Genomic DNA, 27,166 nt, shown 5'->3' with positions numbered 1-27,166 from the left:
TTGAACATCAAGAAACAAAAACAAAGCATCAACACTGAATAAACACCCAATCTAGAAAACTAGAAAATATTTCAAGTTGAAGCTAATTCCAGTTAAATTCAATCGATATAGTTACACATCGTGAATCTCTTCTTCAACTTCCATCCACTGCAACAAAAAGAAAGAAAAAAAAAGAAAAAAAGAAAAAAGAAAAGAGAAAAAAAAGAAACTCAATCAATGGAGGTTCATGATCAATTAGTTGAATCATGTCAAATTCCTATATCCGTTCCCTGAACATCAAGAAAACAAAAACAAAGCATCAACACTGAATAAACACCGAATGTAGAAAACTAGAAAATATTTCAAGTTGAAGCTAATTCCAGTTAAATTCAATCGATGTAGTTTCACTTCGTGAATCTCTTCTTCAACTTCCGTGCTTCCATCCACTGCAACAAAAAGAAAGAGAAAAAAAGAAAAAAAGAAAAAAGAAAAGAGAGAAAAGAAGAAACTCAATCAATGGAGGTTCACGATCAATTAGTTGAATCATGTCAAATTCCTATATCCGTTCCCTGAACATCAAGAAACAAAAACAAAGCATCAACACTGAATAAACACCCAATCTAGAAAACTAGAAAATATTTCAAGCTAAAGCTATTCCAGTTAAATTCAATCGATATAGTTTCACTTTGTGAATCTCTTCGTCAACTTCCATCCACTGCAACAAAAAGAAAGAAAAAAAAAAAAAAAAAAGAAAAAAAAAAAAAAAAAGGAAAAAATGAAAAGAAACTCAATCGATACGAGGAAAGTTCATTTTCACCCAGAAAGGACGGACTAATTAACAGCCTGATCGCGAATTCCTAATGGACCTAATGGAAAGTTATCAGCAGTTTCAATATTGCTTTTCACAACATGGATCATCTTACCCATTGTACACCTCGAGGATATCCAAGCAGATATCCTCCAACCGTCTTGTATCCATTTCCATTACGACCCCCACGATAATCCTAATTCATTGTCGTGGAAAATCTTGCCGCATTCGACACGGAGTTCTCGGGATATAGGTTCAACGTCGGATATAGAGGCGGTGAAAAGGCCAACAACGCCACGAGCATCTATTTTCCACGTTTTCCACGTTAGGTGGAACCGCATATCGTCAACCCTCAGCCAACCCCCCCCCCCCTTTCGCCGGTTTAGGTTAGGTTTGTTGTGCTCGATGGTGCTCGCCGTGGGTTCCTTAATAACGGGTGATACAAGGGGGAGGGAGTGGTACGGTTAGGCTTTCTTCATTGAATTCGTCCTGATACCATTATCCAGCGAAATCCGCGTCGGGCCAACCGCACGGAATATATTTCGTTCTCCCTATTCGAATTCAATTTGGGTTCGCCTACGTTACCCCCTCTCCTCCCCCTTCGATATCAAGAATCAACACCAGGCGAAATTAAGGGCACCCATCGGTTTCGATTTTCGAGATTTGTCGATCGAGAAGAGCGGTCGAGTGGTTAAATTTTAAAATATAAAGGTTGAGGCGATTGACGCGATCGTCTTAAATTCGCCTGTTGTCGGGGTTTCAATTAACATACGTGGACGAAGCTGAAGTTTTTGTACGTTCATTATTTATACAGGGTGTTTCGTAACTTGTGGGACTCGAAGTGGATCCCACAAGTTACGAAACACCCTGTATACCTGATGTTAGAACGAGTTTTTTGTGTATATATATATATATATATATACATATTTTTTAGGAAATATTTTCGTTTAATCTCTTGCGCTGAATGACATGCCACGCACGTCGAGAATTTTTTCTTCCAAAATTGTAATATTTTCTTAGTTTTAAGTACGTTTAAGTAAAACAAAGTAGGCAAAACAAATAATGAATTTATTACTTCTCAATAATTTCTATCCAATGATATACTGACGAGTTCAAAAAGAAAGCGACGAATTATTGTTGGTTTGGTCACTCGTTATGGTCCGCAATCAGTTGCCAGCGCAAATGGTTAAGAAATTATCAGAATATCTTTTCCTTAAGAAGTATGCCAGTATATAGGTTGTATCACTTAACGTTAAACTGCGTGGTCTGTTGTTGAGTTTTAATCAAAATTTTTTTGTACCCATCATTTATCTGATATATTACGTCGGATTTAGGGGAGATATTGTAGAATATTTTCTCATACCTATGTACGTTAATATATAGGTTAAATTACTTAACGTGATTATCTTAAATTGGTCTGCTATTGGTTTTTAATCTAAGGATTAATTCAAGAATCTACCAATTAATTTAACTTAAGAACTTAGATGAAGTTGAAATTTTCTTTTCCATTCGATCTTTATTGAACACATTATTCAATGCTAGAACTATGAAAGTGGCAAAAACGACCAATTTTAGATGTAAAACACTTTTAGAGGTTTGATTGATTTTTCTTAAACTGTGTAAATAAACGTTTGCACGATTTATATTATAAATTTACATTTGTTGTATTTATCGTGTCACAAAGTTTTCAATGACATTTTACTTGCCAGAGAGACACAGCTTGTAAATTTTCTTGATTCCCTTGAGATCAGTCGTTTAATACACCCATAAATTTTAACACACATTTCATTTTAATTGCACATGAAGCATTATTCGGAAAGCTCAGGAGCCAATCAGTCCGACAATGAATCCATTCCCATGAAAAATAATTTGCGCTGTACAAACAATCCCTTATCGTCAAAGTCGACGGAAGCTTCGTTAGTATAACACATTTATTACGACATTGTAACAAAGTTGTCCCATTGTCGATCACGACGACGATGGCGCGTTTGTTACGGGACATTGGTTAGTTTCTGATCCCTCTGTTTCATATTTCCAATTTTTGAAACGCTCGACACTCGTCCAAAGATTTTTGAGCGAGAGCGTTTCAAAAAGCAACGTCGCGAGATAACGAGGCGATAAAAGAAGGATAAATGGCACCGGTTGAAACCGGTTGAAATGAATTTCCCAGCCGAGGCAAGAGTCATCGTCGCCTCATTGATAGCCTCCGCCACGAATTACCATGCACTCTCTCGCCGTGGCCGTGATAACGGCGGCCACGTGTGCGTGGTGAAATAATGGCGGAAAAAGTGTGCATTCATCAAGCTACACGCATCGGCGAGTCATCGAGATTTGTGGCCGATCACGCGCAAAGAGGAATGGAAAAATCAAACCAGCACGCCGGGAAATTTGTACAGCTGACTCAGCTTCCATGCTCGATCGCCCGTGACTCATCATACTATTGAGCGCAAGCTCATAAATACCGTGTATCGCGTCTGCTTTATCGGCAGCGTTGTTTCAAATTGCCCTTAGAAGTAGGTTTCGAGGGTAGAGATTGATTTCTTTCCCTTCTCTTTTACTTTCTGACTGATCTCGGGTTGGAAAGTGGTTCTGGACTATGATTTTGAATTTTCATTCGATCACTTTGATAATTTTCATGTTGTATTTGAGAGTGTTGTTCTTTTCTTTTTTTTTTTTAGATTCGTACTTAACGAAGTGAGCAATTAAGGTGTAATTTGCCAGGCGTATTCTGTTTTATTTTGTTTTATTTTATTTGAGGTGTTTAGTTGTCGCGTTGTTATTTCACGTGTTTTATTCTGAATGAGAGAAGTCGAAACGTTTTTACCATTTTTACTTTTCGAGTCCGTCGTCATTGTAGCAGCATTTCTTGCGTTGCGAATTTTACACGTGTAACTTTGTATTATGTACACAATATTGAAAATAGAAGTTCTTTCAATATTTCAATTATTTCAATTTATAAACGTTCATGTAATAAATAATAAAGTAAAGAGATGTTTTTCTTTTCTACAATTGTTCACTGCAGTTCAATGAACTTTTAAATGATTAAATCTATTTGCAATAAATTTATAAATTATTTGCGAACTATTGTGAATGTTTTGCAAATCATTTGTATTAAGAATTAAACTGTTCGTAGGATCGTCTCTTTCGAAAGGGAATTTTCTCTCGTTGCCAGTCCTCGCGAAAAGAAAAATCGTCTTATTGTTAAAAGCGAAGCTTCAGAAAACCGACGTGTCTGTCTCGATGGAAACTTTCGTAATTGATATCAACCAGGCATCGAATGACAAATGGCTCGCATATGGAGAGTCCGATCGTAATTTTTCTCTCCCTCCTCCCTCCCGCTTTGTTCTCTTTTCATCGATTTATTCTGCCAGTAAACTCCATTGACCAGCCGCGTCGTAAACTTCCATCAGTCTGACTACCAAGTCTGTTTCCGACTGCTCGACTTTCGTTCTTGATCTATGGATTGTTCTTGGTCAATTGTTCCTTCGTTCCTTATTTCCGCTGGTGAAATAATCTTCGTTACATATTGACGAAGTTGAAAACAAAAGAAATTTTGGAAACTTCGAAGATGACCTTGAAAATTTCGAACAAGTTAGTTCGGTGCAAATACTAAATTTACTCTGATGAAAATAAACCTTAATTTGAAAACTTGCACTTTTCTTTATTATGAATTTCTAAGTTCAAAGTTATCTCAAGGCCAGGGTGTGAGGGTATTGTAATATTTTTTGACACATCAGCTAAAACATGCCAAGGTGATCTCGAATTTTTTTAATCAAAAAAATTATAGTTCAAATTTCGTTCGAAACATAGTTTTTCAAGAGTCCACGAAAAAATCATGGCGACAGTTATAGCACGCTCATGTACATACACATATTGTGTATATCTTATTTCAATTCCTTTCACGCAAATTTTAATTTTTTTTTTTAAACCGTCTGCACATTAATAATATCTCCATCATGTTGTTCATTTAAAAATTCTCTTCTTTCGTCTCTGTCGTCCATTTTGTCGTAAAGCCACCTAACCCAAAAGTCTAACTTATTCAGAGTTCTTTTGTAATACCAGCTCGAATTCTAGCGTTCGTTTCGGATCGATAGATCCATAGTTCCGGTTGTCCCAATATTTAGATACATTAATATCCCATGCGTGCACGTGCGACTGGTATGCATACGCATGTAATGCTCACGTGTGCAGAGATTATAGACGGCAGTGTTTGCGCGGATACTGCGGGCTATCCGGCATATTCATACTGGGTGTTCACATAATAGGGACCCAGATTTGTCCGGCGGGATAAGCAATTTTCCGCCGAGGACCGCTCGTTCTTTGCTTTAGTCGTGCTGATAAGCAATTTGCGTTTGCTTTAGAGATATCGAAGATTGAAGTTCATGTTTTGAAATGGAATATTGATCGTTTATTATATTAATATTACTATACTGTTGAATTAATATTATGTAGTATTTATTCTATAATATTTGTTGTGTATATATAGGGAATTATAGGATGTTATGTATATATATTATACGTAACATTAATTTATGTTATACTATTGTATTAGTATTACATTAATACTATTGTACTATCGAATTAGTATTATATAATACTTATTATATATTATATATATATTTATTAACATCGTATATATATATTATATAACATCGTATATGTTAGTATTATATTAATACTATTATACTACTGTACTGTTGTATTATTGTACTGTTGTACTATTGTACTATTGCACTATTGCACTATTGTACTATTGTAGTATTGTACTGTTGTAGTATTGTACTGTTGTACTATTGTACTATTGCACTATTGTACTATTGTAGTATTGTACTGTTGTACTATTGTACTATTCTACTATTATACTATTGCATTATTGCACTATTATACTATTATACTATTATATTATTGTACTATTGTACTACTATTATACTATTATAATATTATATTACTACTATTATTACATAAAATATTTACTGTATGTATAATGTGTACTACATAATATTATCTATACATTAGTCGTTATTGCCTAAAAATATACTATATCATTATTATTTTGTTATATACACATTTCAATCTGACTGACAACGAGTCAACTCAAGTTAACACAAAACGTACATTTTACGTATATACGAGAGAAGTCAAACAGTGAACGCAGAAATTTAATTGATCGTTGGTACGTTCAACGTTAACAATGCAAACTATTAACTTAGTGATATATCAAAGATATATCAAATATTCGAACTGTGAACAATTTTCTACCTAGCATCCGACTTTTTTCACTCTTTTCGGCGGAGCGAGCCACGCCGCCGAAAAATCAAAACGCGAACAATCGTGCCCCATTAAGGGATCAGCACGACTCACGGAGGTTGATTATTAAATCAGCCGTCAGTCGGAACTGGCGAGATCCACCGCGACACGTCTCGCCTAGGTGGAATAGTGGTTCGACCAACCGTCCGCGGGGGGGTGAGGCCGTCTTTAAATTTCATTTCCGAGCAGCTCTCTTGAGCAGCCGTTGCCGAGATCCACGTCGAGAGTCGACTCGCGTCAGTGTCACACGCGGGGCCCCGCTTCACCCATAAGATATTAAAGCGGCATTGTGTCCCCAGGGTTGAAAGTCACGCGACGGATGCCAGCGCGGCGGAGGAGAACGTCAGCCTCGATCGAGCAAGCTCGAACGCTCTCGGGACGGATTATCGAGACTTCGTTGCAGCGGCAAAGTCGACGTGCCCCGACCAGAAGACCAGAATTTCACTTGGAATTTCTCCGTGTCCGATCGTCGAGATCTCTCTCTCTCTCTCTCTCTCCCACTCTCTCCACTCACGATCGTCAAACTGGGGGGGAATGCCAACTGTCCGACCCTGAGAGCCGAGCGACAATTAGCAGCGTGCCAGCATCCAACGTCTTCTGCAGTCTCCTAATTTCGCGAAGGCCAATCGTCGAAACGAGTCTAGGAATCCAGCGACTGATTCTTGTTACGTCGTCGTCGTTGTCGTCGTCGTTTTTATTTTATGGAGGACCACGGGGCAGAGAAGATTCTTTCGTGGCAATAGGGTTGGTTTTGGAATTTTTGCGGTTGGTTGCTCACTTTGCTATTTTTGCGGTTGGTAGTCTCAACTTCCGTTCCACCGGGGTCATTTTCGATCCAAACGTATCCAACGACTTGGTCCTTGTAACGTTGTTTTGTGGAAGTTTTATTGTTCTTTCGTGGCGACAGAGTTATGGTAGCTTTAAATTTTTGTGACTGGCAGTTCTCTCGGTGGTTTGCGAAAATTTTGAAATTCTTTTAACTTTTCTCGGATTGCGAGAGTTTTGAATTTTTCTTAATTTCTTAATTTCTTTGCTTTATGGAAGTTTTATTGTTCTTTCGTGGCGACAGAGTAGCTTTCGGTAGCTTTAAATTTTTGTGACTGGCAGTTTTCTCGGTGGTTTGCGAAAATTTTGAAATTCTTTTAACTTTTCTCGGATTGCGAGAGTTTTGAATTTTTCTTAATTTCTTAATTTCTTTGCTTTATGGAAGTTTTATTGTTCTTTCGTGGCGACAGAGTAGCTTTCGGTAGCTTTAAATTTTTGTGACTGGCAGTTTTCTCGGTGGTTTGCGAAAATTTTGAAATTCTTTTAACTTTTCTCGGATTGCGAGAGTTTTGAATTTTTCTTAATTTCTTAATTTCTTTGCTTTATGGAAGTTTTATTGTTCTTTCGTGGCGACAGAGTAGCTTTCGGTAGCTTTAAATTTTTGTGACTGGCACTTCTCTCGGTGGTTTGCGAGAATTTTGAAATTCTTTTAATTTTTGACCAAGGAACGTTGTCTCAATTTGCATTCGTCGAGTCATTTTCGAGTTGATGTAAATGTAAAATCGCTGCTGTTTTGTGGAAAATTCTTTCGTGGTAGCTTTGATGAATATTTGTGATTGGCAGCTCTCTCGGATTGCGAGAGTTTTGAAATTTTCTTAATTTTTTTCGCTAAGGAACATGCGTTCTTCGAGTTACTTTCGATTCAAATCTATTTTTATTGTACTGTTAAAAAATGTCCCTCGTTTAGTTTCTCAGAATTTTACTTTGAAACAACGATATGATATTTAATGTTTCGTTTCAATTTTTGATCACTTTTAATTTTTTCAAGACGTTGAACAATTTTTTCTTTGTTGAAGACGATAGCGTAATTCAGATGTAAAAATTCGAAAATTGCAACAGAATTAAGCGTCAATTAATATCTTTTAAAAGTAAAAGACTAATTAGATTCAGGTTCAATTGATCTTTACAATATTAACTCCATTTATGTGAACTTGTGGAGATATAAATAATTTATATAGTTGGAGTTTATAAAAGTGTTCACTCATTCTTTCCTCTATTAATAATTTTTCATTCATATAATAGAAATTCAGATTCAAATAGGTTCAGTTAATAAGAATTTATGTAATCAGTGTTGATTAAAATTTGGTTCAAATAAATGAAATATAATGGAGTTCCGTTGTGTTGTCAAATTATATTCCAGCTTTTGTTCTTGGGAGATTTCTTAGGTTGTAGGGTTTTTGAATTTCAGACTATATATATTGTTTGTTAGTGAATTTTGAAGATTAGAAGAAAGACAAATTCATGTATAATTTATTCAATCTTGGCAGTTTGAAGTGAAAAATTTCTTGTGCATTTTATGAAATAACTTGAAAATAAAATTCTCAGTAACGAAAGAGTTGGAAACTTTTTTGAAAAATTTCCTTTTAAGGAATGAAAGAATATTCGTCTCGATCGATAACTTGATCATTCGTCTTGTAATTTGTAATTTTAAAAACTTGCGCATCCATCAGTTTGCAAAATAATGATTAACTGAGCAAAAAGTTAATACAGAATTTCATTAAATTAACTGAAAGTCCATCGATCAAATTTGAAACATATAATTCATAGAAAACTACAAGAGAGAATTTTAATATAACGAAAACGCTCGATACGAGAATTGACTCGCCTATAATTCATTATCGAATCCATCGGACGTAACGAAACCAGGAAACATGAAACTTTCAGTCACATCCACTGACTAAAATATCGTCCCGTCTATTTGCCCATTCGCTTAAATCGGAATTGCGGACGCCGAGACCTCAAATTACGTCCGGGATCTCCGCGCGTAACCTCCTGAGGAAATGTCACATGACGTTCATAAAACCAGACCGCAGCCAGAACAACTCGGTATTCACGCGTAATGCCCATCAACGACCGTCTTACCGAACAATAACGCCAAAAAGCCGAAGTACTATTAAAAACCAGGAGGAGGCAGAGACCCGATCCATTGTTCGAGTGGCCATCAAAAGGTGGAGGCTGACAAACGAGAGGCAGTCTTGCGTTCGCGGCACGACAATAGGCCGTGCCATTCGAGACGGCAGTAAGTCCTCACGAATGGCCGATTCCGGGCCAGAAGACGATCTTTCGTCATTTCATGCTCTCGTGCAACGTCGTTTCGCTATCTTGGTTAATCCTAGGCGAAGTTCGCCGTCCCGTAAATCGAAGACAAAGCCGGCTTGGCTCGCGGAAGGTGGAAAAATTTTCGCGAATTAGGCCATTGCTGACCTCGTGAGTGGCGGGATGGTGGGCGTTCGAACGATGCTCGTGGTATTGTTTACGACGGCCTCGATTGCACTTTCATTATTTTATTCCTCTCGGCGTTTGAATTTTTTAAATGTTTTTCTATCATTTCTATCTTTTCGTTCAATGTTATTTTCCCGATTGTGCTTCCTGCGCGCGGCCGGGGAATTTTCCATCCGGTCAGTTGCTTTTCTATTAATTCCATCGACTCGCTGTTCCTTCGCTTACTTTGTCTCTCTCTCTCTCTCTCTCTCTCAGCTTTCGAATTTTTTAAAAATGTAGTTTGACCTCGTTTTTTTTTGATTGTGTCTCTCGAACGAGGCGAATTTTTTTTCATCCGGTCAGTTATTTTTCTATTAGTTCCATTAATTCGTTGTTCCTTCGTTGCTTCGTTCCTTTCGTTTTTTTGAATTTCTTTTTTTTGAAATGTATTTTGACGTTGTTCTTTTTCGGTTGCGCGTTTCGCAACATGGTTCGCGAATTTTTTTTATCTGGTCGGTCGTTTCTCTGCTGGTTGATTTTTCTGTTAATTCTTAGTTTCGCCAATTTGTTATTCTTACATTGTTTCTTTCAACTTTTGAATTTTTCAGATATTTTAACGTTGTTGCTTGAATCGGCGAATGTTTCATCTGATCAGTTATTTTTCTATTAATTTTATCAATTCGTTATTCCATTATTATTTAATTTCTTTCATCTTTCGAATTTTTCATACGTATTACTCTTTGGTTGCGTTTCTTTCTGAAGTTTTCATACTTACCAAACCGTATCTTAACTCGGTACATTCGTTTAGATACAACTTTCTCTTAAAGGCATTAAAATCAGTTTCGAATTGTTTATCGCGAAAATTTATAAAACAAACGAGTATCAATCATTCGTCTGCAAACAAATTCGTTGACTTAAATGTTTAATGTAATTGATATAATTAATCGTATATACGATATAACTTAGAGAAGACCCCAATAGTATCTAGAGGATTAAATTTTAATCTCGAATTTCGTGGTATTGTCGATCCAGCGTGAGGATGGTTAGACGATAGTCACACGAAGCACGTTGAGTTGAATCATTTTGAGCAAGATCTCGCGACTATCCTGAGCCACATGGTCAACGATGATAATACATCAGCCGGAATAACCGAACGCTCTGGGCTATTGGTTTTTTGCCGATGCAATAGATTTCCGGGGGAAATATAAATCGGCCGATGGCGCGGTAAATTAATTGCGAATGAAAAGCCCGTTGCGTTCGTATGACGCGAATCACTGCGATTCAGACATTTCTGCGCGCTCGTACATCTTCGCGGGTAATCTTTCTTCCGACGTGAAATTCGTGAAAAATCGTTCTTTTTTTCTTTCTCTCCTTTTGTTTCTTTGCGAGATCGTTCATTGTTCGCGAAACGTTTCGTACCATTCATACCATTATCTTTCGATAGCGGCTAAATGAAAGTGATGAGTTTCTATACGATTGTTAGATAAAGATTTCAGGGCTGTTGTTTCTCAGACGATTCTCAGACTTTTCATTTCAAACGTTGAAATGTCATCTTTTAGAAACAAGTTGGAGGTGTTTAGAAATTCAATTTAGAGAATTTAGAAATTACCTGAAAGTACAATAATTTGGTAGTTATTCTGAAATACAATCGTATAATAAAATGATTAAAGTTGAAGAACTGTAGTAAAATTTTTCGGTTTTAAAATAATTTATAATAATTATAATAATTTAGGTACAGTTACAGGTTTTTAGAAATTTAGAGAACTTAGAAATTACTTGAAAATACAATAATTTGGAAGTTATTCTGAAATACAATTGTATAATAGAATCATTAAAGTTGAAGAATTGTAGTAAAATTTTTAGATTTTAAAATAATTTATATTAATTATAATAATTTAGGTATAATTACAGAATACTTAGAAATTACTTGAAAATACAATAATTTGGAAGTTATTCCGAAATACAATCGTATAATAAAATTATTAAAGTTGAAGAACTGTAGTAAAATTTTTCAGTTTTAAAATAATTTATAATAATTATAATAATTTAGGTATAGTTACAAGTGTTTAGAAATTCAATTTAGAAAACTTAGAAATTACTTGAATACAATAATTTGGAAGTTATTCCAAAATACAATCGTATAATAAAATTATTAAAGTTAAAGAATTGTAGTAAAATTTGTAGATTTCAAAATAATAATTTTAATAGTTTAGGTATAGTTACAGGTGTTTAGAAATTCAATTTAGAAAACTTAGAAATTACTTGAAAATACAATAATTTGGAAGTTATTCCAAAATACAATCGTATAATAAAATTATTAAAGTTAAAGAATTGTAGTAAAATTTGTAGGTTTCAAAATAATTTATAATAATTTTAATAATTTAGGTGTATGAAGTAATATTATTACTTACTAATATCACTAGGTAATAAAGTAATATTATAATAATTTCCGTTTCAAATAATTTACCATCGTTAATGAAATATTATTTCTATCGTTTATACTGTCGCCAATCAAATTATTATCATTACAAATTGTGAAATATCTCTCGAGTTTTTCATTTTGAAAAATCCGGGGAAAAATTCAGACAACGTCGAATATCTCTTTACTCGTTCCCAGAAATTGAAACACAACCGTTCAGTATGATTAAATAAATATGATTGCCAAACATTTTTCATCTAAAAGTTCCACAATATTTCGAATTCATTCCACGGTATCTAAATTGAATTGGATCACTAAATTGAATAAACCGGCAGAAACGACGATTCACTCCAAATTTAAGTGATTCGAAGAAATTTTAATCATACGCGCTCGCGCGGAAGATATTTCTCGGCGATTTTAGCTGAATACGAGCACTCGGGGCTGATTCATCGAAAACGATAGTGTCGTTTAATAGCCGGTCTCAGCGTCGCGAAGTTAGAAAAGAACGCGTCGAAGATGTTCTTTCGTGGGAAATGAATAGGGGAGGACGGTGGCGTGTGTGCATTTCCGTGAAATTGCACACACGGTTCAAAGGATCTCGTTTCCGTTGGCATCACCCTGTAGAGGATAGCGCTGGAGGTATCGCAGAGGCAAGGACGCCTGTGCTTCTAGCATGCAGATGCAGATACACACCGATCGAACACAGATAAATACACAGAGGCATATGCATAATATAGGCGCGTGACTGTGTACACACGTAAATACGTTGATACCGGTTAATGTACTACAGGCAACTGCAGCGACGCGTCTCGCGAGCGGATGATTTTATCGACAATTGGTCTCAGGAACGGTCTCTGTACGAAATTGCCTGTCTTACGAAACGAAACTTGTCGTCTACCATGGGGATTCTATCGTACACGTATGTATCCCATCACCACAGTTTTATCCCATTGAAATGTTCCGAGAAGATTCGAAATTGGAAGATTAACCCTCTTCATTTGGAAGATTAAGATTCTGTTACGCGCGGTGCAAGTGCGTTGAAAAATTATCGAAACTTTCAGTTCAAAGAAAGTCATACGACAGTCAAAGTTCTAGGTTCTAAATTCGTTTTTTTTGTTTCAAAGATGCAGCGGGTATCTTTGTCATCGATAATTGTAAAAATTTAAACATCTGTAAAAATGTAAGAAAATTTCTTTTACAAACGACTTTTTGAAACTTGTACGATCTTTTCCTTGTTATTTTATTGAATTTGAAATGTTAGGATTTCTAGAATTTTTGTTCAACACAGAAATCACACAGCATGTTTTAAGGGATCGTCGTAGAAGGGAAATTTCAGTCTTCATATGCCTGTGATTTTTTTTTTAAAGAAGAGAAACAATTTTCCATTTGTTGTTAAAATACCTTGAAAAGAAATGAAATGAATTCAGAATAGACGAAATAAAAGTTTAAAATGAGACCAAGATCTCCTTCTACGAAGTTATAACAGTTTTCACTTGATATAACTGCAGTTACTCCACGAAAACAATTTGTGTCTGTCGGAATAGTGATGGTAACACAATGACAGGATTTTTTTCACGTACTTTTCTCTTTTCTTTCGTATTCAGATACTCGACAAAATATTATTTACGTTAAAATTCCACGTGCGATGTAATAAGAAATTTTGATTTGTCTGTGTATGTATCGATTCTTTGGTTACTGCTTCAAAGATTGGTACCATAATTCTGATTGTAAGTTCGTTATCTTCGAGTTAACTTCCCTGTCCACGTTCCTTCGATCATTTTCCCTAATTAATTAAAAGATGCCTCGAGATTTTACTGAATTTAAAAGTTTCGTTAAAAATCGTTAAAAAGTTCGCCCGAGGCTCTCAACAGGTTTTATGAAAAAAAAAAATTGTGCCAGGAAATTTCACCGGCAGAATGAACTTGACGAAAAATTTTATTACACGTAATTTTGTCTTCTGAGATTTATCTCGTCCCTTTCTAAAAATACAAAGTCGCATGGCTCCCCTCCGCCAGAAGTACCGATTTAATTTACGATCGTCGGAACTCGTGCGTCGTTATAAAAAAATTCGCTTATTATCGTAGTTTCTTTCTTTTTTTCTGTTTTTTTTTTTTTTGCCTGGTCGCTCAGTTTCTTTCTCGACAGTCCTCGAGGAATTTATAAATACGTCCCGAGGACGGTTAAATTCAACGGTGGAGATACCGTGGAATTTCCGGTTACGTCTTTTCTTCTTTCTTAACTTCGTTCCGGCCGTTGCCCGGCACGGAATGGAAATTCCAGTTAGGCTAATTGCCGCTCCCCTTTTTTCGCTCGTAACAATGAATTTTTTTCCTCAAGTCTCGTCAGGATTTGTCGCTGCGAGCGCGCTGAACGTGCAAAGTAAATAAGCCGGGCCACAGCAACGTATCATTATGAAATTAAGTTTGAAGGACGCGGTTCCTCTGCGTTCCTCCACGTTCGCCGTATGACGTTGTCGCTGCCATGTTAATAATTCTCAAGCAAATGGCCTAACGTTACGATACATCGTATTTACAAATACATTTGTATTTTATGTTTGTGAAAAGGTACATGAAACGACTGTGATTAATTTGAGAATGTTAAGAATTATATTATGTAATTATATCGTGCATCTGAGAATTCTGAATTATTATAAACATGTGAAAATTATAAACACTTTTGATTTATAATTTTCATGGACTTTAATTATTGATGTAATATCATTATGAAATGAAGTTCGAAGAACTTCAGAAATACCTTTGATTTATAATTAAGTGAGCTCATAAATGAATTTTGTCAATTTAGAGTTTCGTCAATGTATCATAAATGAGGACCGAAGAAGAATATTCTGTCGACGACACAGAACGCAGCTTCATTTGAAAAAAACCACCACAAAAATATCGTTGAAAGAAATTGAAACTTGATCGTTCCCCCCCTTGTAAACTTCGTTCGTCTCGTTGTCAGTGAATGCCAACTTGACACAATTAATGTTCCCTATTCGAAATCACCATCAGCGCCATCTATCGACGAAACAACATCGCCACGCAACTGCTATCGGTAGAACAAATGATAGAAAAGCGACGTGATCGAATAAAATCGAGCAGAGGGAATGGGAAACCAACTGAAAACGAAGCGCCAGAGAGAAGGGGCGAATCGATCGGCGAATAATTAGCAAAGCCGGGAACGGGAAAATCGGGTTACGATCTCTTCCATTCTGGGAAGGAAGCAAATCGACAGGACTTCAAGCCGAATTATCCGGTTAGCCGTTAGCCGTCGCGTAAATCTGATTCGACCTCGAAAGTGTACGCAGCCCGCAAACTCGGTGGAAAGGGGATTCGGCGGAACCTGGTTACCCCGTCTGTTAGAGAATTAGGTTACGTCAAAATCTATCGTTCGCCGTTTAATATCGAGCGAACGCCCTTCGATTTTCCCTCGATCGTCATCGTCTCCTCCACTTTCTCTTCCTCTTCTTCTTCATCCTTTTCTGTCCCCTTCGTCTCGTTCCACTCGTTCGTTTCGCGCAACGATCGAGACATGACCCATCGCGCCGATTTTCACCGATCGGCAGTTGCGCCGGGCTTTATGGCTTCCATCCAGCCTGGCTCCCACCATAAAATTCTCCCTTTCAGCCGACTGACAAGAATTGCGACCGAATTGCGGGAGGAGGGAAATCCAAACAGGCTGGCATCTGGTGGGATCGATCGATCGATCGAACTTGCAAGAATTGGACACTAGTCGAGTCAAGTTTTCAATTTGATCGACGATGAAATAAGATCGGCGGTCGATTTAATTCGATAAATAATGTTAATCGCCAATTACTAATGTCAATCGTTAGTTACTACATATCGAATATTATTCGTAATTTCGTTTGAGGTTCATTGAAGGTATGCAAAGTTAATCGAAGAAAATTTCAAGTTTGGTTGACTGATTAATGTTTATTATTAACAGAGTCAATCGTTGAAAAATCGGCGACCGAGTGATCTTTCATAAATAGAATTCATTGCCAATCGTCGATTGAAATTAAAGAAATTAATATCATCGTGCATTCTTAAATTTTCATAATCATGACTACTAAACAGAATTTAAACAGAAATCTATTTTATCAACAATTTTACGTGTGTTGAAATAAACGTTTAATTTAAATAAAGCTTTACGTTTAATATTTTATATATATTTATTCATATATAAATATTTATATTTTATATATATTTATTCATATATAATATTTTATATATTATATTTTATATATATTTATTCATATATAAATATTTATACCTACGTTTAATATTCATATATATTTATTCATATATAAATATTTATACCTACGTTTAATATTTATATATATTTATTCATACAAAAATATATATGCCTTGTCGCGTGTTGCAACTTCGTAAGTCCTCACGAATAAGGGAAATAAATCTCCTTCCTCAACGATGATCCAAAAAAAAAGAAAAAAAAGAAAAAACTTTATTATTCGTGAAAAGGAATTTTAATCGAAGAAGTAATCGTCGACTCTTCTTATCTCGATCGTAATGAAAACAACAAAATTAATAATTGAAAAACAACTGAAAACTAAATAAATAATTGAAAATTATTATAAATAGTTAAATACTTATAATAATATAATTATTATAGAATAATAATTATTTAATTATTAGAAATAGTTAAATAAATAGTTGAAAATAATAATATAAATAATTGCAAGTAATAATAAACAATTGAAAAATCTTCGAAAGTCCAACACGTGAGCAAAGTTAAGAGGGAAGAAATCTTGCGGAAGATGAAGCAAAACGTCACACACGAGGATGCAACAAACGCGATGGCCCGAATAAACGGACAAACGAGATAAGAAAGATTACCGGCGGATATCGAACAAACAAACGAGCGGATGAAGGTAAACGAACGGAGGAATATTTGTAAACAAGCGATTTGCATGGAATATCCAGTAGAACTCGATTATCTGGGGAGACGACTCGGTGGGGGTGAAGCGACTTGGAGAGGGTTGAGCGCGGTTGTTTCCGCTCGATTCGCACGATCCCACGGCAGATTTGGCCGCGTTCAATTTACGAACGCGGCAACGAGCGGCATACGTAATTACGCGAGCGGATTTTATATTATCTCGTATCTCCGACGCCGGAGATATAATTTACGTATTTTTCGTGAACGGACAGTTTGTTGGATTTTAATGTTAATAACACGCTGCAGTATTTCAACTGCTCGTTGGTGTTTGGTGGCCTCGGTGAAAATTGAAATATCTGTCGACTCTTATGTCTTTTCATAGTCGAGAAGATATTTCTCAAGATTTTTCGTTGAGGGTTCCCTCCTCAAGTTTCGATCAACCCCTTGCCTTACGATTTTCTTTTTATTTTCAATTTTCGTAATGTGGGCATTATTTCTTGAAATGGCAATATTATTTTAGGTACAAAGTATCAAAACATTACGTGCATATTAACTTTTATTTACCAATGTTTCACTTTAAGCAAATTAAATTTAAAATTCCAATTGAATCTTCGTTGGCCCGCAATTGGCTTTTTATTTGACATCGAAACGACAACTTGCACGCGCGCAGTACGACTCGATATTATGAGAAAAGGGAATTAAGAAACTTTGGCAAAAAGTTTGTTAGACTTTTGTTATTAACAAACTTCAACTAATTATCTCGTATCATTATTCGTCGATTGATATGTAGTATTTTGATAAAAACCGACGATAACAAGTCAATTTGTATACAATCAAAGTTCTAGTTGAAAGTCTCCAATTTCAAAGTCAAAAGACTTTGTCATAAGAGTTAGTTCAAAGATGGTGGAAAGTTAGTTGAATTTAGATTGATGTTGAAAAATTTAGAAATTGAAGTTTTCGATTTATAATTATAGTATAATATAGTATATTATATAATATATAATATATGATATAATTATAATATGATATCATATTATAATTCAATATTAATATTACATTGTAATACATGAAATTTATGTGAATGTTAAATATAGAACACGCGTATTTTTACTATTGATCACACATCGACGCATTGAAATTTTAGTCACGTATTTATTATTCTGATTCAAAATCTACAAAATTAGAATTCAACAGCAGAAGAAAATGAATTTTACTTGATTGAGATTGATCCAAAGTCCCGCGTATTTCATCGTTCATCGAAAAAATTTACAACTTCCGTCGTTGTCGCAGATTTCAGACTTTGATTTCAACTCGATCGAACGAAAAAACTCAATTTCATCTCTCTCTGTCTCTCTCTCTCTTTCTCTCTCTTAGTCACTAACTGAAGAACAAACTGCAGAACAGATTCTGGTCGGTTAAAAAATGGCGAGTGAGCTGGAGCCTCGTGAAAATCGTTCAGCAAGTTGGAATGGTTTTGCTCGATGGCGGATTGAAATCCACGAGGAATCGTAGATCGCGGCGGATTTCCGGCCGGCGATCGGCAACGGGGCTTCGCCAACGATTCCGAGACAGAAAAGAGCCGAGGAATTATTGTTCCTTCTGATCCAATATCGAGGCAGGATAACTCTTTCCTTTGAAACCGGAGACGTCGAGTTATCGAGGTATAAAAGCGACGGTTTCGCTGGACGTCGCAATTACGCCTCCTCTGCCCCTGCAAGTCGGATCCTCTCTTTCTCTGCGTAGGCTTCCGGTCGTGTTCCTCGTTTCAAGTGTCGCTGCACTTCGTGTAGCAACTTCGATCTCGAGGGATCGATACGTCAAACTGTTCCCTCATTTTTCATATATTTTCCTTTTTTCTTTACGATTCGACGCGTTAAAAAAAATCTGTGAAACTTTACTAAAAAGAGGAAGTAAAATATTTATTTACAGTGAATCACATTGATACTAATATTTGTTAAATGTTACTTATTTAAGTAAGAAAATAAATATCATTTTGATAAATAATAGATAAATATCACTTGAACAAATAAAATAAAATACAAAATATATAAATAAATATTACTTATTTAAATAACTAAAAATACAATAATAATTATCTCTGCTGAATATTTAAATACGTCAAACAACTATAATTGTAATATACATTATAGTTACAATTTGGTAGAAGAAAAATCAACTGTTATAATTTTCTATGTAACAATAAACTTGGGCTTATTTCCAATAAGTTCAAATATTGATAAATCAATTATTACTTTACTGAAAGGACAATATCTTGAAACTCTCCTTCATAGCCATAACACTTAAAAAAAAAAAGAAAATTAATATAGACCAGTTAAAAAAAAAAAAAAAAAAAAAAAAAAAAAAAAAAATAGAAATAAAAAAAACCAAATATACTAGGTAGTGAAACAAAAGAGATGTGAAAGATAATGCATTATGCAGTAGAACAATACATGTATGAAATGCCCTTTGTATTTAATTAATAATTTAGTTTCGAACGAATACCGTGGTAAAAGAATCAAACAGGGACTATTCGCGAATCAAGGAATATTTTACTCTCCCAAGACTGAAGAAACATTTGATAACAGTTTACTAGGACATTTATCCTAAAGATCTTCGATTAAAGAACAAGATCAAGTCATTAGTTATTTAATGATTCTTTTATTATAGTATAATGCATTAAGGTTAATATATGAATCTTTCTTTGTATACATATCTTTCTTCTATGTCTGATGAAAATGAATTGGTGCTTCCAATACTAGGTAATGATTTCAGCAATCATAAATGGAACGCTATATTCGCTTTTGTCATTAGAATGAACATTATATGCAAGATTTCTCATAGTTAATATTTAAATCCATAATCAAATGATTTTGCATACAAAAGTGAATAAGAACTGAGAACAAAATTTATTTCTATCTTTTGTGTATTGAAAATTAAGTTCAAAATTTTTTGCTGTATAGAGTTGTAGTGCTGTACAAACAAATTGAATCAGATTTTATCATTGATCATGAGACATCCTATATATCATGATTGAAATTAACGACAGTAAAAATATGTAAGTCTCGTGATGATTTTCAGCTGAATAATCATTCCCCACGAAATCGTGCATGATCTATTTCATAACTGTACATTATGTGCTAATACCCTTACTCATATATAATTGGCGACGGTTATGCATGTGGACTGTATTGAAGAAGGTAAAAATTCTTATGAAATTGTTGTTTTGTGTGTCGTTACGTGAGAACAACTTGAAAAATTCTTCTTTACAAATCTATTAGGCCATGTATGAAAGGAAGATGTAAATATTTCTATACATTAAGTATAAGTATATAAGTACGGTGTAACTGGTACTACTTTTATACAGTTAATTAGTCACTAAATGGAAATTAAAAAATTCTAAAGAAGCATATGTCATGAAATGTTCGATGCTAATATTTGTTAATTTTCAATAATTTTATTTTCCAATATGTATAAATGATAAATTATGATAACTTAAAAATATTTATTTTTACTATTTTCAGTAATCAAAACTTTGCATATATCTGAAACTTTACCTTAATTACATATTTATATCAAACAAATTAGTATTTCCATTTTCTATGTTATTTATCATGTAAAATCAGCAAAAGAGAATGCCATTATTGTTATTATTGTAATACTTTTACTTAGCCATTTAAATATTATATAGATAATGTACTAAGAGAATATTCTTTTGAATGGCGGGAAAAATTATGACTTAAAATGAACATTTTATAATAATCAGATTGTGCAATTGATTTTCATTGTAAAGTGTTAAAAAATTTTTCGAACAATGACAGTAATAGAGTGAGATAACAATGAAAAATGTATATATTCTATATCATTAAGAGTATTTTGTGAAAAAATTGAACATGTATTTTTAAGTAATGAATTGTAAATAAAATTTGGAATCTTTTCCATAAGGATATTGGTTTTTTAAAGAATAAACAACTTTTTTAATGTAAATACTCTTAATGGTATATGAAATATGTACAGTGCACACAATAAACAAACACACACACACACACACACACATACACATACATAATATCTAATATTATCATATATACATACATATATTTGCAATATTTTTTTTACCACCGCCCCGAATAATCTGAAAAAGGCTATACACGTGTATATATGATCTTTCATGATAATAAGACTCAAAGTAACAGATGAGTTCAGTAAAAGATGTCTCAAATAATAATTGAGATGAATTTTTAGAGAGGCTGACTCGTGTTTTTGTGATAACCCTAGGGCACAAATTGACTACTATTTTAATAATTATGTTTCACTGGTTGTAAAAATTAAATTCAACTGTCTAATAAATTATTAAACTTTTCATAGTAGTCAGGAAAATTTCATTTTTACACGCGGTACTTGAATCCTCTTTTTAAAACTGTAACCCTTGTACTTTTATGAATTATTTAATTTCTTCAGCTAGGAATTAAGTAATCAGAATCAAGCAAAGATAATTTATATTTGAATAAGTCATAAAGTATTATTTGTCGTGATCCATGTGTGAAAATATCAAGCAATTTGAAAAGAAAATTTCTTTATTTTAAATTTAGTACACGATTTTTGTACTAATGTAAATAATCTGAAAAGAAATACAATTGCAAGTGACATGATATTTTCACCTATGTAAACAAGATAACTACATAATTTTCTTGACAACATAGAATTCTATGATACAAGTTCCTTTCATGCTCTTGCCTTTTTTTCCATTTATCGGGGCTGTGCAATCACGTAAAATGATTGCTCATAAGTAATAACGTGTATTCTGTGCCTTATCGTCTTTGTCATTTAATGCGTATGCGTGTATGTGTTCGAGCGAGCGTGTGTTTGAACGGAAGCACGCCAAATTGCCGATTCAATTATTGTAAATAATTAATCGTAATAATAAACAAGTTTCACGGTGTAATAAATCTTTGAAATGCTCATTGCTCGAAGAAGAAAAAATGAATTATGTCTTAATGTGACAATTTTTATAATGGTGTGATAAATCAGCAGATTATTAAAAGATTCATTAAGATACAATTCAATATTGTATACAACTTTCTTTGTATGTAATTTATTTTTGTTTAAATCAAATATTTTCAAATGATTTGTAACACTTTGTGATCCATTTTATTATTATGATTAACATATTAATGAATTTATTAAGTCAATCAATTTTACTTGTATTACCTGATTGAGGTAGATAGATTTCTCTTCTTACTGGACGTTCAGTCTGTTATTGTTTCAATTTTTATAGACTTGATTGACTGTACACTGAAAGGATCTTTTTCAGTGCCAGATTGCAAAAATGTTATAAAGTTGCGAGAAAAAATAAAATTATGTGTATTATAGATACTGATAACCAATGATAAAAATTTTCTGTGTTATAATATTGTTCATAAAACAGTGTATTACCTTAAGTAATGTTAGACTTTTATGAAAATTCAAATTTTGTCAATTTGATAAAGTTTCAGTAGTTTCCTTGTACCGTCAGAACATTATTAGAATTGTGCAATTACATCCACTTTGATAATAATTATAAAAATATATAAAATCAACTTTCATTGTCAATACATTTTTTTTTAGATACAGAATTGTTTCTACATCTTGGCATAGATGTATTAAATAATTCAATGTTTATAAATATAAACGTTTGTAATAATTCAAAACGAAAGTTGAAATAATCAGACTTTGATTCTTAAAATCTGCACTAATTATTAAATGAGTGTTTTCCTTACATAGAACCCTGGAAAAGAATAAAATTAAAAAAAAGGAATAAACATGATGGTAAAAAGAAAAGTAATACATACTTTCTAGTATACATTTTAAGTTTCAGTATTATCTTGTAAAATAACAGATAACTTTTATAAATTGTGGATATTCTATCTGTGCGTTTAATAACAAAAAAAAAAAAAAGAAAGAAAGAAAAAGAAAAAAATGCATCACTTAAAAAAAACTTTGTGTTAGGCTATATACAAGCATTATAATTCTTCTAAGGAATCATATTCTGTCGCTTCTTGTATTTCTATTTGTATTGTAATCTATCGCCGCGCGCGCGCGCGCGTAACACTATATTCGGATATCCTTATAAAAATGATGGTTTCAAAACGAGAAGAAAGTATTTATTATTGGTCAACCAAATTATCTATATTTAGCATGTACATTGTTATGTATAATATATACATACACTTTGTTATGTATAATATATACGTACACTTCTGCAAATGCCTATATAAATAATATTATGGAATCACAAAAGAAAAATTCGACTTAACTGTGTGTCTGTATATATGTAAAATTGTATTTTTTCAAATAACAGCATAGAAATATAACAGCCGTTTAAATGATTTTTTTGAAATATCCAATCTCACATCTCAGTCTGTTTAATTTCTCTCTCAACAACTCTGGATAATTTTAATCTTACAAGTATCTAGAACAAAAACAAAAAAAGAAAATATATAATGAATTAATTTAATTTTATGTTCTACCGAGAATTACAATTCCTTTATGAAAATAGAATAAATAAATATACATTTTGCATAATTCAAGAATGGTGCTTAAGTTTCTAGGCAGTGCACGAGGGCTCATGCTGCTATTCGCAAAGAAAACATTTGCTGAAAACATTTGTATACTTCAGTTTATTTAATTAAAATATACAGATTTGAAACGTGATCACACATTTGTTCGAGTTCGCCTCTTTCAACCTATACTTAACCTGAGATAGACCACTATAAATTTCTGTTCATACATTTCTTTGCGTTCTTCTGTTAAATCTTATTTCTCTCTTTCTCCGTTTACTTCGGCTCTCAGAGAAATACTTAGTTTATTTCTTTTTTTTTCTTTTTTTCTTTTTTAAATTCAGGATCTATGTAACGAATTTTAAATCTACAAGCACAGAACTAGACGGATCCTTTGTTGTTCGTCCACTTCTACATTTTACTCTCCTTGTAACTATTAGAATTTCTCATGTATATAAATAAAAGCTAGCAAAGGTTTTGTTTATGTCTCTTATGAGCACAATCATCTAACTTATTTTTTTTTTTAAATTATATCTACACATATATAGACGACTTGCAAATATACGCGCGCTTTTATTTTACAATATGTATGTATATATATGCGTCTATATATTTATATATATTTACATACATACTTATAGATATATATCTATATGTATAGATAGTGCCACTTGTATCACATGCACCAAGAAGAGATCGTTCTTATTTTATACATTTCAGATTTTATATCTATCTCATAATATATATATTTTTTTCATTTGGTATTTATATCTTCACTATGCAACAATGAAAAAATTACTTTCTTCTTGGTCCATGATATATGAATACACTTTATACATATATATATACAAACTTCAATGGTAACTATTGTAGGCACGTGTCATTATTTTCTTTTATCATACATTTTTCTCTATTCTTCTTTGATATAATTGTTTTTCTCTCTGTACTGTCTATGATGAAACATAAAAATATAAAAATATTGATAAATTCGTATAAACATATGTTTCCCAACGTTTTTATTATTTTTCTCTTTGTTTGATCAAACAATCCTGTGGACGTAGTAAATTCTCTTGCATTATCACCATACTATTTATATAAAAAAAATATTCCAACAAATAAAAGTCAACTAAAAATTGTCTTACAAATAATCTTATTGTAATATTAAATATCCTCTAACGATCTCTGCAACAAATATTACATTAGAGAATATATGTTGTATATGAAATAAAGTTGTAAAATGTAGTCGAGAATTTACCGTCTCACTCTCCTTCTCTGATTATATTATTACTAACACGCATACAATTAAACTTTCATCAAACTGTTGAAGTATGTTTTCTGACTACCCACAAATTTTAAATAATCTTAAAAATAATACCATAAAACATATATTCAAGATCGCATTCGTAATAAATGAAAAGGAAAAAAAAAAAAAAGATTTCAATACAATGTGTTTCTACTTAATGATTTAAGCATAAAATTATACGAAAGATTTGCCTCTCGATCACCGTTTCAACGATTTACATATCATATCTATAAACAGATGAATTCGTCATTTCTTTCATTCTCATTTATACTCTTCTTTTCTTTATTTTTTCTTCGCCCTAAATATAATCTAAATTTTGTATCGCACAATAGACAGTCATCTTTTTTTGTTTTGTGTCGCTTTGTACCAAGATAGTCACTATTCAAAATTCCGTCGTGATTAGACGAACGATTAAATGCTTAATGAATAGGATAGAATCGGGACTTATCTAATCTTTTTTCTTATTATATCGAAAGACTTTCTTAGACTTTGTGCTGCCATTGTATAAAGTTAAATATCAAAATTTAATGATTATACACGTTTTCTTTTTCCTTAACGCTTCAAGTGAATCTTGAACAGTCGTCACCATACTTGGCCAAAGCGAATCGCTGAATTAAATACGTACCTACGTATTAGATATCTTCATTTGTTTTAAATCTTACTGTAAGTAAATTACATTTTCTCTTTCAAGGATTCGTCCTTTAAAAGTCATTTTCGCGTTGAAGACTACAATATTTGAAGAAATCATTGGAAATAATTTTTACAAATCACACATATACGCTCTGTCAATACAGTCATTCACTACTTCTTTTGCTCTCAGGCTCATACATTTTATACATATGTTCACGTTCCTTCTTTTCTCTTGTTTCAAACTTCCTCTTTTACAATTAATATTTTAACAAGCTAGCCAAATACTAGAAAGCATAAAGTAATGAAAGAAGTCTTTTAATATTAATCCGATATTTAATCTGGTATAAAACCTTGTCGGTTTTGAGAAAATTGGGAATTTTTACGCTTTTCTAAATTTTGAACATTATACAAATATTATGACGAAAAAATTTATTTGGATCTTTAAACTGACTTTTTCTTAAACTATGCTTTTTTGACTTGATGCCCAGGAAATTTTAAATACTATCTAATACAATAAATCTCAAATTTTTACGAATTATTTTTCACAAAATTATTTAGAATGTAGCAGATATTTTAATTTACCATATACTATATTGTAAAAAATTTTTATTTCAGTTGACAGAATTTTTGGTAGTACTAGGTGCCAATTCACTTCGTAATCTTAAATAATAAATAATATATATATATATATAAATATTAAAAATAAATGATATTTCACACGCTTTAAAAAGTATCAATACATTGTTAAATAATTGTCAAATAAACAAATTTTTAAGTCATACTATTCTTTTCAATCCCACAAGGTGCTACGACTTTTTAAGGAAGTGGAAAATGATAAATGTGTTTAATTGGCTTCCTGATGAAAAAATCTACTAAAACGAATGAACTAGCATGGTGATCTATTATCAAAAGAGGAACATTGATTTTTGAAAATCAAAAACTATTCATTACCACGGCATGAAAGAAAAAACACACACGTGTTGGATAATAGTAAAAGATATCTGTTGGAAAAATTACGCATGCAATTTCTGGTTGATGTTCTTCATTTTTTCAAACACGAAGAAACACGTTATATTATTCGAACGGTATCTACATTATTGCTAAATATCTTCCAATTTGTGAAACAGCGTAAATATGAAAAATACAATCGACTTTTCACCCAGTGTGCCGTGGAAGTAGTAAAACACTACTGTGTATCGATAAGAAAATTGTTGACCTACTTAGTATGCTCATATACGCGATTATTTACTAGTAAATCGTTTTTTAACAAGTTAGAACTATACTAAAATAGGAAACAACGGAAATCGTTGATAATTCTTCTTTACCTCCTCTTTTTCGCTTTTTTCGTTTTTTTTTTTTTTTTTTTGTTTTGTTTTGTTTTAAATTTAGTAATTGATTGGTCCATAAAATGCAAACCCAATTCCGTCGAGATGTTTGGAAAATCGAGACAAGAGCTTGCCTATAGTATCTTCAAGTTTTAAGATAAAATGCAACAGTAGAAATGAGAGCATTTTTTTTTTTTATTTTTTTCAGCTAGCCATCAAATCTTTCCATGAAGATGAAAAGCAAGGCGCGAAGTAAATAAAAATTTGGTGAGGGTAAGAAACGATACCCTGTTTAATGTAACAAGTAATGTAATTAACGTACGTTACCCTACCTCATTTTCCAAGGCGCTTAATGCGAGATCGCGAGCTTAATGATCTAGCACTCGGATTGTAAGGTGATTTCACTCTCTTGGCCATCCCAGAACTAGAATTACATCCTGTGTTCGTAGGATTAATTGTAGAACAAGCTCCGTTCCCAGTATTATTGTTCGTTTGTTTTATACTGGATGGCAAGGAGGAAGACCTTACTCTATTCGATTGTAGAAATCCATTATTACTAGAATGCTTCATTTTATTTGACAAAGAGAGCCGACTTTGCTTTACTATTCCATACTGGTGTACTAATTGTGGAGATATCGTGTGACCAGTTATGTCTACATTACGTGAACGTAGTGTTTTCACAGGTGTCGCCGCAATAGTATCTGACCTGAAGTAAAA

At 33.1% G+C, this 27,166-nt stretch overlaps 1 protein-coding gene across 2 annotated transcripts in view; it reads right to left on the bottom strand.

The window, feature by feature from the left end:
- Positions 1-22,263: 22,263 nt before the first annotated feature.
- The window catches only part of LOC122531295, an 8,826-nt gene continuing 3,923 nt past the window's right edge, over positions 22,264-27,166 (bottom strand). The window contains exons 6-7 of one of the 2 annotated variants that reach the window (XM_043659097.1): positions 26,782-27,155; positions 22,264-23,103 (exon numbers count right to left, since the gene is read on the bottom strand). In XM_043659097.1, the coding sequence (XP_043515032.1) occupies positions 26,783-27,155 (373 nt within the window). In that variant the 3' untranslated portion in view covers positions 22,264-23,103; position 26,782. Of the gene's footprint in view, positions 23,104-23,292; positions 27,156-27,166 lie in introns of those variants that run through there. The other variant, XM_043659096.1, reaches the window with a different exon arrangement.

The sequence above is a fragment of the Frieseomelitta varia genome, unplaced genomic scaffold (assembly GCF_011392965.1).
Source record: "Frieseomelitta varia isolate USP_RPSP 00005682 unplaced genomic scaffold, Fvar_1.2 scaffold_384, whole genome shotgun sequence".
NCBI lineage: Eukaryota > Metazoa > Arthropoda > Insecta > Hymenoptera > Apidae > Frieseomelitta > Frieseomelitta varia.
Note: the sequence above shows the minus strand (reverse complement) of the source record. Positions and strands in the feature narration are given on the sequence as shown.